This window comes from Barbus barbus, assembly GCF_936440315.1.
Source record: "Barbus barbus genome assembly, chromosome: 36".
In the NCBI taxonomy this organism is placed as follows: domain Eukaryota; kingdom Metazoa; phylum Chordata; class Actinopteri; order Cypriniformes; family Cyprinidae; genus Barbus; species Barbus barbus.
The window spans coordinates 10,614,031-10,632,463 of NC_136714.1; the positions used below are offsets into that span (position 1 = coordinate 10,614,031).

The 18,433-nt window shown below is 36.4% G+C and overlaps 2 protein-coding genes across 2 annotated transcripts; both read right to left on the reverse strand.

Annotated features, from left to right (window-relative positions):
• Positions 1 to 924: 924 nt before the first annotated feature.
• Positions 925 to 10,454, reverse strand: LOC306855635 (short transient receptor potential channel 2-like). The gene is made up of 13 exons (XM_079394413.1): positions 10,138 to 10,454; positions 8,337 to 9,029; positions 8,002 to 8,211; positions 7,750 to 7,914; positions 5,748 to 5,922; positions 5,383 to 5,583; positions 5,129 to 5,291; positions 4,944 to 5,036; positions 4,643 to 4,835; positions 4,429 to 4,556; positions 3,518 to 3,593; positions 3,210 to 3,327; positions 925 to 2,571 (listed from the first exon to the last, which is right to left on the reverse strand). The coding sequence occupies exons 1-13, from the start codon at positions 10,153 to 10,155 to the stop codon at positions 1,670 to 1,672; spliced, it is 3,135 nt and encodes a 1,044-aa protein (XP_079250539.1). The 5' UTR covers positions 10,156 to 10,454; the 3' UTR covers positions 925 to 1,669.
• A 288-nt stretch (positions 10,455 to 10,742) lies between these two features.
• LOC306855759 (short transient receptor potential channel 2-like) lies at positions 10,743 to 14,649 on the reverse strand. The gene is made up of 9 exons (XM_079394605.1): positions 14,571 to 14,649; positions 14,134 to 14,256; positions 13,867 to 13,996; positions 13,025 to 13,197; positions 12,812 to 12,894; positions 12,567 to 12,727; positions 12,407 to 12,473; positions 11,439 to 11,581; positions 10,743 to 11,325 (listed from the first exon to the last, which is right to left on the reverse strand). The coding sequence occupies exons 1-9, from the start codon at positions 14,631 to 14,633 to the stop codon at positions 11,078 to 11,080; spliced, it is 1,191 nt and encodes a 396-aa protein (XP_079250731.1). The 5' UTR covers positions 14,634 to 14,649; the 3' UTR covers positions 10,743 to 11,077.
• Between the last annotated feature and the right edge of the window lie 3,784 nt (positions 14,650 to 18,433).

The window sequence follows — 18,433 nt, forward strand, 5'->3', positions numbered from 1 at the left end:
TGAGCTCGTGCAAATTGTAGCCTCTTTTTCCTATTTGTAGTGGAGATGAGTGGTACCCGGTGGGGTCTTCTGCTGTTGTAGCCCATCCGCCTCAAGGTTGTGCGTGTTGTGGCTTCACAAATGCTTTGCTGCATACCTCGTTGTAACGAGTGGTTATTTCAGTCAAAGTTGCTCTTCTATGAGCTTGAATCAGTCGGCCCGTTATCCTCTGACCTCTAGCATCAACAAGGCATTTTCACCCACAGGACTGCCGGATGTTTTTCCCTTTTCACACCATTCTTTGTAAACCCTAATGGTTGTGCGTGAAAATCCCAGTAACAGCAGATTGTGAAATACTCAGACCAACAACCATGCCATGCTCAAAATTGCTTAAATCACCTTTCTTTCCCATTCTGACATTCAGTTTGGAGTTCAGGAGATTGTCTTGACCAGGACCACACCCCTAAATGCATTGAAGCAACTGCCATGTGATTGGTTGATTAGATAATTGCATTAATGAGAAATTGAACAGGTGTTCCTAATAATCCTTTAGGTGAGTGTATATATTGTCTGATGTATTCCCACCAGCATTACCCTGTGTGCAGTGACAGGTCATTTATTACTACGGTTATGGGAACAGGTGTGACGTTCCAGTAGAGGTGCATGGGGAGGGTCTGAGGCTGCAGGTGATTGGTTAATGAACAGTCACGGAGGCCTCATGGGAAAAGTGGCTATTGTTTATATCACAAACAGCAGGTGCTGAACAAGCTGCAACATGTACATATGGTCTCTGGGGCGATAAATGTGCCTGCATACATTTCTTTAACCATCTCTCCATCTATGTATTCTGGGTTCTTATAGAGTTAAAATGATTAAACTACTGCTTTAATAGGAATTAATTTATATTATGATGACTTTTTGCATATTTATTGAGTACAATATTGTGAAATGGTGCTCTATGGATTTTATTAATGACACGACTTCTACAATGATTTAATCTATATGATTTACAAATTAATTTACAGTTTAAGAGGACCAAATAACCAGAATGTTTCTCTCAAAGTATGTTATACAGTATATACAATGGTGCCAAAAAGTCTTTTGTCACGTAAGGCACACTTAAAAATAGACCACTGTTCAAAGGTTTGAGGTTGGTAAGAAATACATCAAAACAGTAACATTGTAAAATATTTTCTAATCAATGTAAAAGTATTTTCTGTATTTGATCAAGTTAATGCAACACCTTGTATTACTAAAAGTGTTCATTTCCAAAAAAACTTTTGAACAGTAGTTTGTCTGCAATATGTAAGATAACCAATTTCCATTTATTACAAGGAATATAGAACAAGTAAACATTTCAAATGAATAGAATAATTATATTGTTCAAAACTTAACAGTATTCCAATGTCAGTATGTTTATAGTTAATGTAATAAACTGCACTTCTGTGAACATGAAGTTACTTTTGAGAAAAGCTAAAAGCTCTACAATCATTTGTTTTCAGGTGTGACTTGGTTTAATTTATTTTCAATTGTAATGACATTCAGACATTTTCAGTGTGACAAAAGTGTCCAAGTACTTTCTGAGGCCACTGTAACAAAGCATTTTATTACCTTAAAACACTAAAAATGCTCTCAGCTATGTTCATGGTTCTCACAAGCTAGTCATTTCAAACTAACCGATTCTGAACTTTTAAGAACTGCTAGTTGAGAGATCAAATTCTTGAGAACCAAAACCGGTGTCTTGAGAGTCGTCGCTGCCGGTTGGAGATGATGCTTGGTTTCCAATGAAAGTGAAATTCTTCTCTAGCTTTTCCTCTATCCTCTTTGCTAAGAAACTCACTAGGCTTGTCTGATTCAGGTCAATCTTGATTCCCTCACCTGCATTTTCATCGATGACTTCAACTACATCCTCATTTATATCATCTGTCGTTCCATTACGTTCCTCAACCTCTCTGTTTTCCTCTGTCTCTGCTTCATTTAGATCCGCTCCTCCTGTCGCCTCATCTGTATTTAATTCCTCCACATTATCACTGGCTTCCTCTGCTATCATCTCATCTTCTGTTTTCCCACTAGCTTCACTTTCAGCATCTGTATTAGACTCTATATCTATGACTGTCTCAGTTGTATTCTCTGTTTCTGTATTCTTTTCACCGTCCTCCTCCTCTCCCTCCATGCTCATCTCAATGACATCATCATTTCCTGTCTCCTCGTCCCCCTCATCTTCTCCCCCCTCTGTCTCATCCATGTCTTCCACAGCGTTATCTGTTTCTCCCTCACTGTTTTGCTCTTCGTTTGACTTCCTGTCTGGCTCTGTGTCAGCTGGCGGTGACTCTTCATCTTCCTCTTCTACAGTCTCCTCTGCTGGTTCTTCATGGAGTATAGGCTCATTTAATGGAACAGTCTTTCTCTCATTGCTGAAGCCCTTGAAGTTGTTTTTGGCTCCAAGGATGTACTTCCCCAGGAAAGAAGATCCGCCTGACGGGTCTCCGTTAGGGTTGTCTGAGTGGTCAAACAGGTTCGTTTGAATGTGTTTCATTTCAGTGTGTAGCTGGCCGATCACTTTGCTCAGCTCTGTGATCCTGTTTCCAACGTCTGAAGGAAAGAATCATTTCAGTATTTTTCACTGCATGTATAAATGACAGTAGGAATATATATACTCCGCTGTATAAAGGGGACTGGAGCCCAATGTAGGAGGGCTCAGCAAACTTCCAAACTAAAAATCAAGATATTTCTCATTTTAATTCACCCACCAACTTTTTTTTTTTTGAAGAACCTAAATTCCCCCAGTCTAGAAAAAAGTGGTGTTTAAAGTATCACTTCTAGACCTGGAAAAGTCATGGGCATCCATAGGCATTTTTATAATATTTTTGTAGCTCAATAGTCCTTATCAGTAAATCACAAAAAACTGGAGAAGATATGGACCTTTCGAATACAAGACAAAATACATTATCTATAACCCTTAACAGTATGAAAAGTATAGTATATAATATATATATATATATATATATAGTACTACATTAATAAGCATTAATTTAAGATGAAAAAAGTGCATAGTCCTAGGGACAAGATGTATTATTGAAAGAAAAAGAAGCTGATATATTTCAAATGTGTGCTAAAATGTCTGCTAAAAGTAAATTTAAACAAATATCAGACTAAAGTAGTCCAATCAGATTTTATGGGGTCTTTAACAAAACATGATGAACAGATTAAGAAAACCTTTTTAGTTTTACCTTTGCGTTTTGCCTCTTCAAACTCTCTCCTGGCTGATTCGATGTAGCGCTGAACCAGAGCGCGGATGACCTGCTGTCTGTAGGAAACACGGTTTTCCCCTTGACCCCTGTCATCCTTCTGTGTTGTATTTCCAAAATAGACATAGGAGACATGGGTTTTGATGAACATGCGATACTTAGTCATTTATTATAAATTCTCATCGAAATAGCAGTGAACAACAATACTGAGCACATCAGTATAAGTATGCAAGTAGACACTCAAAATCTAGTATAGAGTTAAGGTGAGCTGTAATCCTGAAAAAGTGTACCATAGATGCAAGTGAAGGGTAGTCTGCAGCAGAGTTACAGTTGAAGCAGCAGCAGCAGATCCGTCTGACAATTCCTCTAAAATATACAGAAAAAAAAACACACACTAAAATTACATTTTTGATCTCTTCTACAACTGGTTTAAACTAAACTGAGTGCCACTTTAAACTAGAATGGATTAAATTATAAATGTATCAGTTAAAACGTAAATAAATCAAACACTTGTTAAACTGACAAAAAGCAAAATTTAAGCAGCCTTTTATTTAATTAATGTTTTAATATTAAATATAATAATCACTTATCAAATGGACAAATAAATAGCTGTTTTTTATTATTTTAAATTTAGTTAAATGTATTTATAAATAATATTATAAATTATAATTAATATTATAAAATAAGTTATAAATCACTTTTCATATTGACAAATAAACAGCTGAGTTTATTTAAAATTTAGTTAAATGTAATAAGAAATAACAAATTCATGCATCACTTTTTAAACTGATAAATAATAAATAGATGATAAATAATACATAAATAGAACTATTCTATTATAAATAGAAATAGTTTATTCGGTGCATTTTTATAATCATAGTAAAATGTATAAAATCTATAAAACTATAATATAATACAGTAATATAAATATTTCTAATGCAATTCATAAAAAAAAAAAATAGGTTGCACTTTATTTTACAGTACGTGTACTTACATGTACTTACCCAAGAAAGTACTGGTAATATGAGGTAACTACATGGGGTAGGGTTAGCTTTAGGGGTAGGTTTAGGATTAGTACCTAGTTATTATAATTACTACAATAAGTACATTGTATGTACATGAGGAACAGGACTGTAAAATAAAGTGCTACCATATGCTAATTGTTTGTTTTGCCCTCAAATAAGAGCTGCAAATAAGCGACCTTAATAGATAGAAAAAGGCCTTTGGAGAGGGAATGATGTTGAATGGGACAGGCATAGTCAGTCCTTCTCTGAAGTAACTCAGGTAGAGCTTAGAACGGGCAAATTTCCACTCTACATCAGCATCATCCTACAGGGAAGAACAATTTGAGTGAAACACCAAGCTTATATTGTTACTGTACATATGTTACACCAGAGTCAGTTCCTCAAGCTTACCTCAATCTTCTGAAAAGAGTTGGTGATCATGGCAACGAGCATGTTTAGAAGTACAATGACAATGATCAGAGTGTAGATGCCATAAAGGATTCTGCCAACAAACTCAGCCAAAACAAACTCTGGCATGTCTACATATCTCTGATCAGCCATACCAAACATGGTCCAGAAGAGGAAGCTGAAGGTTTCATTTAACCTGTAAATGTAAACAGATGTGGCGTTGCTCCATTATGAAAATGATCTCAAACTCAACTCATTGATAAAATTTCTGCAGCTTTTATCGAATGGATAAAACACAAAATACCTTCCAAGATTAGGGGAAATCATATATGGGACATAGATATTGTTGACGCCACATAGGAAGGCAGTTCCAATGATCACCAAAATGAACATAAATCTGGAGAGAAAAAGAAGCATATTGAGCAAAGTGTTCCTCAAATGTTCCTACAAGATACTATTAAGACTAATCAACAGGACGCAGCTAAATACCTCATCATGTCGTCAATCATCTTTCCAATGGTGATCTGCAGGGTACCAAGAGACTCGTGTGCTGGTAGGATGTAGGCCAGGCGAGTGAAACTAAGCATGCTAGTCACCGCAAACAGCACCTCAGCGATGAACTGGGGATCCTCCTGATGCCACTCATCACGCACTGTACAGCCAGAAATACATTACTGTAGTAAGTCAATGAGCTGCCAGGTTGTGGGCTAATTTGTGACAGTTAGTGAAGTATTTTTTCTCACAAGTCTCGTTGAAGTAGACACACTCCTCCTGTTTGTCAGGTAACTGGCAGAGGAAGTGGACCTTCAGCATGATGACCACTCTCAGGGCGAAGGAAGCCAGGTACATGCTAAGAACCATCACATCCAGACAGTTCCACCAGTCTAGGAAATAACTCCTCAAGCCCTCGATCCAAATTTCCTTACACTCGAACCAGAAAAAACCTGTTTGACAAGATTCATAACCACTGAATTACTGAACCGTTTCATGTGTAATGTAAAAAAATGCAGACCTGAAGTTGAAGATCTTGCAGCAAAATGAATGCAGAGCTGATTCCCTACTAATTTCTCATAACAATTTTTCATGAAATGTGGTTCTTGAGACCTACCAACCACCCAGACCATGTGGAAGGAGTTGTGCAGGATGGTCTGCTCACGAGAGGCAAATTTGTCTCGATACACCTCCATGGCAATAGATTCTCCCAGAAGTGTGATCAGGAACCACATATATGAAGCCGAATGGAGAAGGAATTTAATCACCGGGATCCTCAGAATCTTCCCCAACTGAGAAAAAAAACCCAGATGGTTCACTTTTTAGTAGAAAATGTCTGCTAGAATAGTCCTGTGGTGGACCATCTGTCCAGGGTGTTTCCCTGCACTGTAAAAAATTACTGTGAATTTAATGGTAAAAGACTGTAAAAATGCTACAGTAAAAACCTGTTAAATGGTTAACGGTAAGTTCCCCTACTATATACGGTGAAAAACTGTATTGGGCATTACATGTACTTTTACGGTAGTGAAATACATTAGTGAAAAAGAATGTATAATTTACAGTGAATAACCGTAAATTGACATTTCCAGAATTCCGTGTTACATTTCAAATTTTATGTTTTTTTTGTTGTTGAGATAACTATGTTTTTTCTTATCAATGTTGTTAAATTAATGTTTACTGCATTATTTCAGTTTCGTGTGTTACCATGATGGTGTTTAGTGTTTCTATGAATGACACTGCACCTTCTATATATGTTAATATTTAAATCTGCTTGTGATGGGCTTTGGGTCATCATGTGACTTTCTCATCACCACCTGCTTTTGGTGGCTGTCAGTGTATTACAAAGGTACAAAACAGATTTCAGTACTTCAATAGGTTGGTATATTAACATTATATCTTTTGAAATTACGGTATTTAAATGTAAATTTAAGTTAAAACCATAAAATCTAAAAACAAACCTATAGAATTGACTCAAAACAAAATGAGGAAACTAAAAAATTTTTGGATAGATTTCTTCCAATGTGTTAAGCAAAGACTGCCTAAATTAGACAGCTATAGCACACACAAAGAAATTTGGTAAAGTCTACCCAACCTACGCCAATACTTTACACAACTAATTATATGCATAAAAAGTGAATAGTATGAACTCTTCATTGTTTTTGTATGATTAAAAAGCTTCTGTGGTTAACATAGAAATAGTTTGTAATGAACAAGCAAGAAGTTACTTGCGACTGCACTGACATTAGTAAAGCTAAATAAATAAAAATAAATAAAATAACACTTCATTTCAACATTTAATCTCCTGATCCAGCCCTATTCAAAGCATGATGGAAACTAAAAATTCACTGCTCAGTTGAAAAAAAAAAAGATTTAGGTAATTCCAACTCAAAATATTAAGTAAACTTCAGTTTTTCATATTTAAGTAGTTTACATAAGTAGACTGGACACAATTGCGTTAAATAGAAACAAAATGTTCAGCAATTCAGTAGCTTTAACTCACTTTAATCAAAGGAATAGTTGAAAAAATGCTCATTCTACCGGCCATCCAAGATGCAGTTGAGTTTGTTTGTTTACTGGAACAGATTTGGAGAAATTTAGCATTATATCACTTGCTCACCAATGGATCCTCTACAGTGAATGGGTGCCGACAAAATGAGAGTCCAAAAAACAGCAGATAAAAACATCACAATAATCCACAAGTAATCCACATGACCAAGTTTGATCATTTAATGTCTTGTGAAGTGAAAAGCTGTGTGTTTGTAAAAAATCCATCAACTTTAAACCATCACTTCTGGTCAAAATGTGAACCCATAATCTATAATAATGCTTCCTCTAGTGAAAAAATCCATCCCCTGTTGTCCTCTCACATCAAAAGAAAAAAAAAATGGATTTACATTTTACAAACACGCAGCTTTTTGCTTCACAAGATATTAATTGAAGGAGTCATGTGAAATGAAGAAACAAACTCATCTACATCTAGGATGGCCTCAGTGAATATATCTTCAGCATTCTAGGTGAACTATAAGTAAATTAACCAAGCAGCATGGCATCTTCTGCCGTGATGAACAGGTAATTTTACAGTGTAGAATGCTTGAATTTTAAATATATTTGGCAAAAACCTTTGACTTTGGTGCAATCCAGTAGATGAGGCAAAGGATAGGCATGGTCAAGAAGATCCCAAAAGACACCAGGAGCTTCCAGGTTGTTCTGCTGCCCCTCCAGCCTGAAAGGGTCCCACACCAGATGGAGGAGAGCACTTGCTGGCAGATCGGATGAGCTACAAACTAAAGTACACAACAATGGTTAGCTAAATCAATAAAAAGCAATGCTTTTTTTCCCTTGTTTTGAGGGGTTAAAGCTTGGGGTCCTACTTGTTTTTGATTACAGTTGACGGCAAGCCTTAAGCGAGCCAGGTTTGGAATGCCCTCCTCAAATGCCTGCTGGTCCAGCTCATCCTCGCTGTCCTCATCCTGATCCCCAAGGCTGTTCAGGATGGTGGTGACCTCACTTTGGTTCCGGCACATTCCAAGCAGCTCCACGGCAAACTCCTGGCACAGCTGCTCCAGGGCAAGATACTGAGGCTGAATGAAGGAAAGGAGACAGTGGTTGAGAAAAATATGCAAGAGATTCAAACATTTTAGTAATGTTTTTTGGACTGCATGAATTTAATTTTCAAATATTAATAAGAAGTGAGGCTTTACTCAACCTTAAATTCAGGTTCCTTTTTAGACAGCTTGCGAAGATCTCGGCTGAGTCGAAAGGCAGTGAGCATGGCATCTTCTGCGGTGATGGACAGGTAAGCACGGCTGGCAATTCCTCGGTAGGTGTTGATACGAGACAATGAGAACTTAAGCAAATCATATTGCCGTCCATTCCTGCACTCCAGACAGATGCATGAGATTTTATGAGGCCAAGGAATTTCGTGACCTTTCTGATTGAGCATTGTCACAATGTCATACAGATCCTTCTGACAGGCCAGTGTCAATGGTGTCACTCCAGGCGCAAACTGGGAATCATCAATGGAGTGGTCAAAAATTGCCATTGAAAAAGAGCGCACATCCATCTTGTTTCCCTTCTCTAGATCAAGCCGGTCCAGGAGGCGCTTGACCACACGAGGCTGGTTGGTGTCCACGGCCACCAGAAGAGATTCGTGAATCTGCCGGAAGTCAAACTTGACCACTTGGAGAAGGGTGTCCATAGTGTCCTCGTTGCCCAGTCGGATGGACATGTTCAGCGCTTCTCTCCATAGCCTGTCCTCAGAGTCGTCCAGCTGGCGGATGATGCCGTCACCCGTCTTCAGCAGCGAAGAGACCATGTTCACGTTGCCCTCTCGGATGGCTCCGAGGAGCTCCGGAGGGAAGCGAAACTTCTTGTTCACAATCTCGCGCCATTGTTCTGGCTATTCATAGGGGAGATAAAAATAATTTTAATACACAGCAACATCAAAATATCTGTAACACAGGAATACAACACTGAGGTCTAGGCATCTGTTGAAATAAACTCTTATATATCATCTCACAGATTGTTTCTTGTACCATTTCAGTGCTTCAAACAGTCTGTTTGATTTTCCACACATTATACATACAGTACATTAATAATAAAAAAATGTTTTTAAAAATGTGTGGTCCAAATGTTGAAGACTCCATATTAAACATTTGGGATTCAACATCAAGTAGGGAACTAGAGGGCCTCAACACACCTCCAAGAGAGCCACAAGATGAATTAAAATCATTTTAAAAGAGAGAGAAAACAAGCTTTTGAAATAAGACAAATCGGCTAAAAATCAAGGTTGCATAACAACTGCCATTTTAATTTAAGAAACAGGATATTCTCATGATCTTAAAATATAGGAAGGAATTTTTTACTTCTATGTTGAAAACGTCATGGAAATTGCAGTAATAAATTTTTTTCTAGTTATTTTATCAGGTAGAAATGGCTATTTCTGAGTTAATCTGTTTTTTATCTAAACAAGTACATTCACTGTTAATAAAAAATGTAAACCGTGAAAAATATTGTTTTTGAAACTTCTGGAATTTTATTAATTTAATATTGCCACTACTTTATACAAATAAGATACTTATTTGGTACTTTAACCAGAATTACAAGAAATATGTTGATACATACATATATTTAAATTTAGTCATTTAGCAGACAAACAAATAAGGACAAAAGAAGCCAATCAAAACCAACAAAAGAACATGTAAGTGCTGTGACAAGTCCAGGTTAGTCTAACGCAGTATAGGTAGCAAGGTATTGTTTTGTCATTTTATGTCTCTAATGAAATACACTACTGAAATCTGTAACTTTTTACCCAAGATATTATGCTGATAATAAAATTTCTGATAACAGAATGGAAAAAATGTAATAAATTAGAAAATACACTGCTAATTTTGTTAGTGCCTTAAATATCAGGTCAGAAAATTTTACACAATTCCAAAGACTTGATACATGCTTAAAAAATAAATTCACAAAATAATTTTTCAAAAGGAACAAAGCATATTTCTTACCGTGAGGTTTTCCATCATCGGATACACCAAGGATATAAATATTACAGAGAGATTGTATCAATGGATGTCCTACATATTCACTTTATATCCAAAAAGCAAACAAAGCAGCTCCAAAAGCCAGTCAGTAATGCTGATCTGAGGAGAGTGATTAAGACACTAGTTAAGCGAGTCCACTGAGGAGTCAAAACACGGGTGAATGATTTCATTCTGAACAAACCAAATAACAGCTACAATTCCCCAAAGGATATGACCAATTAAAAACGCAACTGTAACATTTTGTTGGATCCCATTAGAGCTCACTAAGGACTTCTGAATTTCCACTCCCCCATCAGTGCACTTCCTCCTTTCAACACCTCTGTAAACATCAGGCCTCAGCAATAAGGCTATAATTGAAAATCAATAACAAATTATTACAATAAATGATAAAAACATATTTGTTTTATTTAAAAAGGAAAATATTCAATGTGTGTATATATATATATATATATATATATATATATATATATATATATATATATATATATATATATATATATATATTCACTTTTAAAACACAAAGATGTACTTATTTTGTTGTTGAACAAGTGAGAAAAATGACAAATCTGAACTTTCTACATAATATATTTTATATTTATGACAATATGTTGTAATCAATTACAACCAATGGTTTAATTCAACATTCTAATTGATATCACAAAGAGAGTGAAAAGCAGATAAGACAACAAACATATTTACAACCAAAACATGTTTGCCAGTCAAACATTTTCATAATTTTCACTCTAAAAACTTTTTCTGTATTCTCCAAAATTCATAAGCCAGTAGGATTCACAATGTTTACTGAACGGCGTTTTGTCCAAGGCCTTACAAACCAAGAGAATACCTGATTTCTATTTGTATGTTGCTATTCTGAGAAGGTTTCCGAGACGACAGTGCTCTTCTCTCAGTTCAGCCACACAGTACCTGGCTCTACCGTGTCGCCACAGGTGCTGGCGTGCTGCTGGATACGGTCTGGGGGGAATCGGAAGGAGCAAAGAGGACATGGAACCATATGCTCATCTGCGCCAGAGCCAAAAACAGAAGAGTACTGTGAGCTCATGACCTCTGTTTCCCTGACTCCCATGAGCTCCGCTGAATCAGAATCCAGGCAGGTGGAAGCATGGAAAGGCAGATAATCAGGACCGAAGGATTCTATGTGGACAAAAAGCAAAAGGAATAGAAGAAGAGCTTGTAAGCAGTAAATTATTACCCATAGTGGGCTGCAGATCTACTTGCTTGCAAAAATCCTCTCACAATCACATTACCTCCACAAAGGGGACATCTCGTCTCAGGAGAGCCCTGTGGAGCCTGGTGGGCACTTCTGTGTGGGCTCGTTGAGCTGCGCTCATGTGTGGATGCTGTAGGTCTGGATCTCTTCCGTGGAGCGCCACTGTTTATAAGGCTCTGCCTGAATGACCATCATTGAATACAGAATACACAGGTCTATAAATATTATACAGAGTGAAGAATATATATAAGAGAGTCCACAGAGTCTGGGACCACTAGTGAAAAAATGTATTTCACTTTTCTCATTTAAGACATTTTGATACAAATTATGGAATTAGCATACCAATTTGAGTTTTTAGCATTCTCTTAGCAGTCTTTTGCTTTCATAAAATCCGCACCCAAGCTGCCTAACTTCTATAAATTTGTGTAAAACCTGACGTTATGCATCATAATTTTGGATTGTTTCAAAAGTTCTCCAATGTAAAAACGTGTTTTTGTTACATTAAATATAACTCTAGTCTAAACAAATTAATATAATATAAATTTAATTATTTTTTTAAATCCTGACACTGGTTTTCCTGAACTTTCTATTCATCTGAGAATCCTGAAAAATATGTATTACAGTATCCATAAAAATATTAAGCAGTACAACTGTTTTCAACATTGATAATAATAAGAAACGTTTCTTGAGCAGCAAATGAGCATATTAGAATGATTTCTGATGATCATGTGACACTGAACACTGGAGTAATGATGCTGAAAATTCAACTTTGCCATTAAATACAATTAAAACACATTAAACTAGAAAATTTAAATTATAGTATTTCATAATATTACTGTTTTCATTTATTTTTATTTTTTTATTAAATATCAATATCAAATATATAAGTAATTTTAAAGGTTTAAAAAATGTCAAATGTGCTTTTTGTGGTCAGAACCAAAACAAAACTCTGCAGACCTCAATCTGTCTATCCTTCAAATCAGACTTTTTTTTCTTAATTCATACCGTGCCTTTGACTTCTTCCTTTGCTCTTGAGGGGCTTTTATTTGGTCACTGGAAATCCTAAATACACCTAATTCGGCCCATAAAGACAGAAACAACATTAGTATTATAAACAGCATTCATTTTTCCACTCTGCCTGTGTGATGTCCAAATAACAACTTGCCTGGTGGGGTTTTCAACTTATCTTCTCTCGGAGGTGTTGTGCTAGATGTAGTACTGCAGGGGGATGTTGACAAGGAGCGTCTGTTAGAGTTGGCGGCTTTGACCATACGCTCTGCCCGACTCAAACTCCCAACATTCCTTTGGCGATCGGAGGAGACATTCCTGAAAGCGAGTAGAGAGTGCCTTCTGAATATTCTGCTACAACAAATCTAGCTTTGAAATAAAGACTAAGTGTCAGACACACACCCTGTGATTTGTCCAAAAAATGTGTTTTGGATTGCTGGACTGGAAAGCCACTCCATCACGGAAGTCATCTTTTCTGGTGTGCTCTATGAAACAATTCCTAACAATTAAACCCAATTAAACCAGTTGCTTTGCTGCTGGATTTATGATATAAGTAAATGCAGATTGTTTTAAACACAACAATTTGAAAACAAAAAAAAACATCAAATCTCTCACCAGATTTTCAGCAGCAATATCTTCATGTTGCACTGAGGAATCTTCAGCCTCGTCTTCCATGGTGCGGATGCACAGAAAAGACAGGCCAAACTGTGACCGTTTGTTGAAAGGCTGAGTGCAGGTGACTCGCAGTCTGTCCCAGCTCTCCTCAGCAGCCTGAGGGAGAAAATCAACTGGACATGGACACATTTAAATCATTACCTCAGTTTTTCAATGCCAATGAACACTATTAAATCTTACGAACTTGTATTACGAACAAAACAAGGAGGACATGATTAGAAAAGGCTAAATGGTCTTTAAAAAACAGTTACACTTGTTGTGATCTTCACAAAAATGATAGGAAATGAATGGGAAAAACAAAAACATGCAAAAATAAAATTTTTTGATTAATCAGCCTTGATGCAGTAGTATTTGAAAATATCTATCTATCTATCTATCTATCTATCTATCTATCTATCTATCTATCTATCTATCTATCTATCTATCTATCTATCTATCCATCCAATGCCTTGCATGTTTGGATTTTACATAAATTTGTCCTATTTTTAACTTAAATGTTGCATTAACTTAAATTAACATTAAATATTTTCTAGTATTTACATTATTTTATATAGAAATAAATGATGCATCATTTAGAAATGAATATTGTTTAGTACTATAAAATCCACTCAAAATAAAAAATATTACAGTAAAAATATTATTGAAATAAAATGTAGTACATTCCTTTAAAAAAAATGTCTTTGGTCTGTTTTGACCATAGAGAATCACAAATGCGACCCCTAAGTGAGGAATAGCAGAGGGTTGAGTTTGTAGCAAAGGTGAGGGATCTGCATGCTTTATACCTTTTTTAAACATGCGCACAGTTTGACGGCCAATGCCTTGTTTCGAGTCCGCAGGACTCATGAGCGTTGCAGTGGGCAGCAGGGTGACATAAGGATGGTCTAATGACCAGGAGGAGCGGCCGACATCAACCTGAATGAACGCAGAGCCACAGTTGCCTTTACAAAGACAAACAGGAATATCGTGAACATTAATAGAATACATATCAGATAATAAATAGTAGGTGATTTTTATGTTAACACCAACACACCAACATCAATGAATCCTACAGCAGATGCTCGCTCCATCTGTAATTCCATCCTGAGGACTCCACTGCGGTCCTGGATGCTGCACAACCACGGTCTGCTGCTGTCACTGTCTTCACACATATTATTCACACCATTCTTACTATCCTGTAATTCAGTCATGCAAGAGAGAAGTTCATTTAATGACTTTCATTAATCAGATTTAGAAACATTATTACACTACTTAATAACATGCTAAGCATTATGTAATGCACATTCAAATAGTTAAAAAAAATTATTCAGATTTTTTACTATATATTTTAACTGTAGAGTTGCTAGAATAGTTAAAACATAATTACGTAATGTTGTTCATGAAAGTTATCAAATTAGCGTCAGATAGAGAATAGAGAAAGAGTTAGATATTACAAGTATTTATTCATTACTGTCTAACTGTTAACATGACATTTCGACCAGATATTTACCTGTGATGTAAACGAGACGATATGTTTTATTTTGATGGGAGCCATCGCAGAAACATAACCCATTGAACGTCTTGCGTCATCACGTATTCGTTTTTCCCGCCTAAACTCGATAACTCCTCCCACAGAGTCGCCTCTTCCGGTGCAGGCAAAAATCAGACGATATCCTCTCGTGGCCTTTATTATTAGTCAAAAAATAATAATACTAACATATTTATTACACAGATCAGGGCCGGCCCAGGCTCTTTTGGTGCCGTAGGCGAGAAAAAATTCAGAAAATGCTGATTTTTCTAAACTTTACTATAATATAATATAACAAAATAGGGGAGAGTGGGGTGATTTGTGCCAGGGGGGGGAAGTAGTTCCACCCCTTGTTTCTGGAAAACCATAGAAGAAATTTACATTTACATTTATTCATTTAGCTGACGCTTTTATCCAAAGCGACTTACAATTGCTATATATGTCAGAGGTCGCACGCCTCTGGAGCAACTAGGGGTTAAGTGTCTTGCTCAGGGACACATTGGTGTCTCACAGTGGATTCGAACCCAGGTCTCTCACACCAAAGGCATGTGTCTTATCCACTGCGCCATCACCACCCTATTTTGGTCATGTGACCACATCATTTTGAAAAGCCATCCATTTTACTCATCCTCCAAAGAAGAGAGACACATGGCATGATGAGACGTAAACACATTTTAGCTCAAAAACCTGTTTTTTTCCTTTCAAAGTAAAATTTCTATGATCAAGGTTTTTTGATTGTAGTGTCTGAACAATTATAGATAAGTTTGAAAACATTTCACATGTTTTAGTGCTTTAGCAGGCTACACAATGAGTCTATACAGTTGGCATGATGTTAGCTCTTAACACCTGGATCATGCTAGTTTTTCAAACTTGTGGGTCTGGGGTGATTTGTGCCAAAGGGCCTGGGTTAAGTTGTGCCAGTCATCCCTAGAGGTGATGTGCTCAAGAAACTACCAACACCCCAAAAACTTGGTGGTACAGCCAGAAGGGAGCAGATGTTTATATTCCCCTGCAGCATTGACAAGTGGGATGTTAAGTAGTAGGCCAGATCCAGACCACCTAGACCTACATACCCACAGGGGATAATCTGGAGAAGTGAGGAGATGGGCATGCCTCATCAGTGTTTGACTTACCTGCCATTTGTTTAATTTAGCTAACACGGATTTCATTTTTGAGTTTGCACTGTTTTATTAAAGAGAAGTTTTATTCAGTTTTTAAGTGGCTTAAGTCACAATAGGATGTTTAGAAATTAGCCTAGTTACTTTATTCTTATGTTACATAATTGACAGACAGCGTTCTATGTGTCAACAGGCATCTATTGCCAAAGCCTTTTTGCCTGAAATGATTCACAAATATCAAATATTGTGTATTTAAGTTTTTTGTGTTTTCCCCAAAACTACAAAATATGACTTATTCCAACAGTTTTATAGGGTGACAATATCTAAATAAACCTTAAATAAGTAATTTTGTATTGAGTTTGCCTTGCTTTCATATAGCATTACAGTTCATATCATTAAAATGTTCTGTTTTACTTCAGAAATCACTGGCACAATTTACCCCAACGTATTCTCCCCAAAGGCACAACTTACCCCGCACCAGGGGCAAGTCGTGCCACAAGACCACTTTTTCCCCAAAAGCTATATTTCTGAAACAATTTATTTCAGATCCAAAGTTGTTGTTCTCAGGGATGCACCACATCCTGAAATATATGTACATTCTTAAGTTGAAGGCATTACTGTCATGACCTCACTTTAAAGTCACTTTGAGTAAAAACTGGCACAACTCACCCCACTTTCCCCTACTGATAAGTATTAGCATAAATAAGTGGGTCTTTTGGTGTTGCTGAGCTCACCGGTGCGTTCCTTCTTTTTAATAATGTTCCAAACAGTTGTTTTGGCCACGCCTAATGTTTTTGCGATCTCTCTGATGGTTTGTTTTGTTTTTTCAGCCTAATGATGGCTTGCTTCACTGATAGTGACAGCTCTTTGGATCTCATCTTGACAGATGACAGCAACAGATTCCAAATGCAAATAGCACACTTGAAATGAACTCTGGACCTTTTATCTGCTCATTGTAATTGGGATAATGAGGGAATAACACACACCTGGCCATGGAACAGCTGAGAAGCCAATTGTCCCATTACTTTTGGTCCCTTAACAAGTGGGAGGCACATATGCAAACTGTTGTAATTCCTACACCGTTCACCTGGTTTGGATGTAAATACCCTCAAATTAAAGCTGACAGTCTGCAGTTAAAGCACATCTTGTCCGTTTCATTTGAAATCCATTGTGGTGGTGTATAGAGCCAAAAATGTTAGAATTGTGTCGATGTCCCAATATTTATGGACCTGACTGTAAATGGCAAAACTAACTGCATGCCCATGCATAATGTATTATAATTATATCATGACACAGAAAGTGTTTAAATTATTCCAACATGACGTTGTTAAATTTTATGATTTTTCATTGATGTAAATTTGATTTTATTCTAACATTATTTTAATCAGTTTGATGATAGATCAGTACTAAATTAAGAAATTAGAAATTATTTTGTTTAATATATGGGTGTAGGAGCGCACGATGGTCACAATTCCAACCCAAATGCATATTATTCAACATCTACATTGTGTACAATACCAGTAAGAAATGGCAAATTATAATATACAATTCAAAACAATTGTTATGAAAATTTGAAAAGGCACATTTACACTGACAAAAAGCAAAAGCTAATATTAAATTAATAAAAAATACACATACAAATATTCTGTATCGTATTTAGGGATAATAAGGGTGTATGAACTCATAACTTTACATGTCATGTGTTTTTCCACTGCAGTTAATCATATTTCCAGTTCTTGCTCCAGTCAAGTAAACTCATCCTGGCTTTGATGCCAGCTGTTCTGTAAGCTAGAGAACAGAATTCCCCTTGCTGTCCTGTGCAAAAGCTGAAGACAGCTGCAGACATATATCTACCCTTAAAGGGGAGATTGTGCTGTTCTTGCTGCACATTTAAAATATGTTAAATAATAAAACAGAAGAAACCATAAGTCAAATATTTTTTTCTAATTATATTTTTCCATGAAGAATGTATCATGTTAAAATATGTTTACTATATGATAAAATATCTGCACGTTATCTTAGAGAAACATTAATGAAAATAAAACCTGGTTGGGTTTTAGTTGACCATTGCATTGAGAAGGAAATTACTGTAAAATGATGTTTTCGAACATTTGCAAATGAGTTGTTATTGTGACTTTCCCTTCTCCAGCTGTTCTCGGCGCCTCCTGTGAATCTGTTGCATGTGGGTGTGGGGAATCAGGGGGCCGCCGTAACCCACTGGCTGCTCTCCAGTAATCAAAACATCTGTCTCCCATCCCAATCATCTAAACTGCAGAGATATACCATCATCCTCCATGAAGAGGAAATCAAATAAACTCAATCTATGCATGAACTTCCCCTTTCATTTCTGTTGTTTGTAGCTCTGATTTAGAAGCATCTTCTATAAAGAGTGATGTTCAGACCAAGCTTACTGATACCGAGGCAGGAAACAACTGGTAAACAAGTAATTCTAGTCTTTATGCTTTCCTGTAAGACCAAATGAGTATAATGAGATTTTATTTCTAATTTAGTTTAAACATGATCCATTTAATAATTTTAATACATTTTCCCCTTATTTCCTAGAAGTTAAAACATGTTGTAAGAATGTGCCTTTACAACAGTTTTAGTTAAAGAGAAGGCAAAACACAGAATAACCACATATTTAAAAAGCAAATGTGTTATTAAAATGCATTTGAGATAGCAGTGTGTGTATGCCTAGCTGTTACATTCATCTGCCATACGAAATGC

Excerpts from the sequence above, each read along its gene's own strand:
- LOC306855635 (XM_079394413.1), bottom strand. Across the intron at positions 7,915-8,001 it reads TCAACTGTAATCAAAAACAA|TTTGTAGCTCATCCGATCTG; the intron begins GTAGGACCCCAA and ends TGTGTACTTTAG. Across the intron at positions 5,292-5,382 it reads TGTCTACTTCAACGAGACTT|TGCGTGATGAGTGGCATCAG; the intron begins GTGAGAAAAAAT and ends CTGGCTGTACAG.
- LOC306855759 (XM_079394605.1), bottom strand. The coding sequence starts at position 14,633 with ATGGGTTATGTTTCTGCGATGGCTCCCATCAAAATAAAACATATCGTC. Across the intron at positions 13,997-14,133 it reads AGATGGAGCGAGCATCTGCT|GTTGATGTCGGCCGCTCCTC; the intron begins GTAGGATTCATT and ends GCGTTCATTCAG. Across the intron at positions 11,326-11,438 it reads GAGATGTCCCCTTTGTGGAG|AATCCTTCGGTCCTGATTAT; the intron begins GTAATGTGATTG and ends TTGTCCACATAG.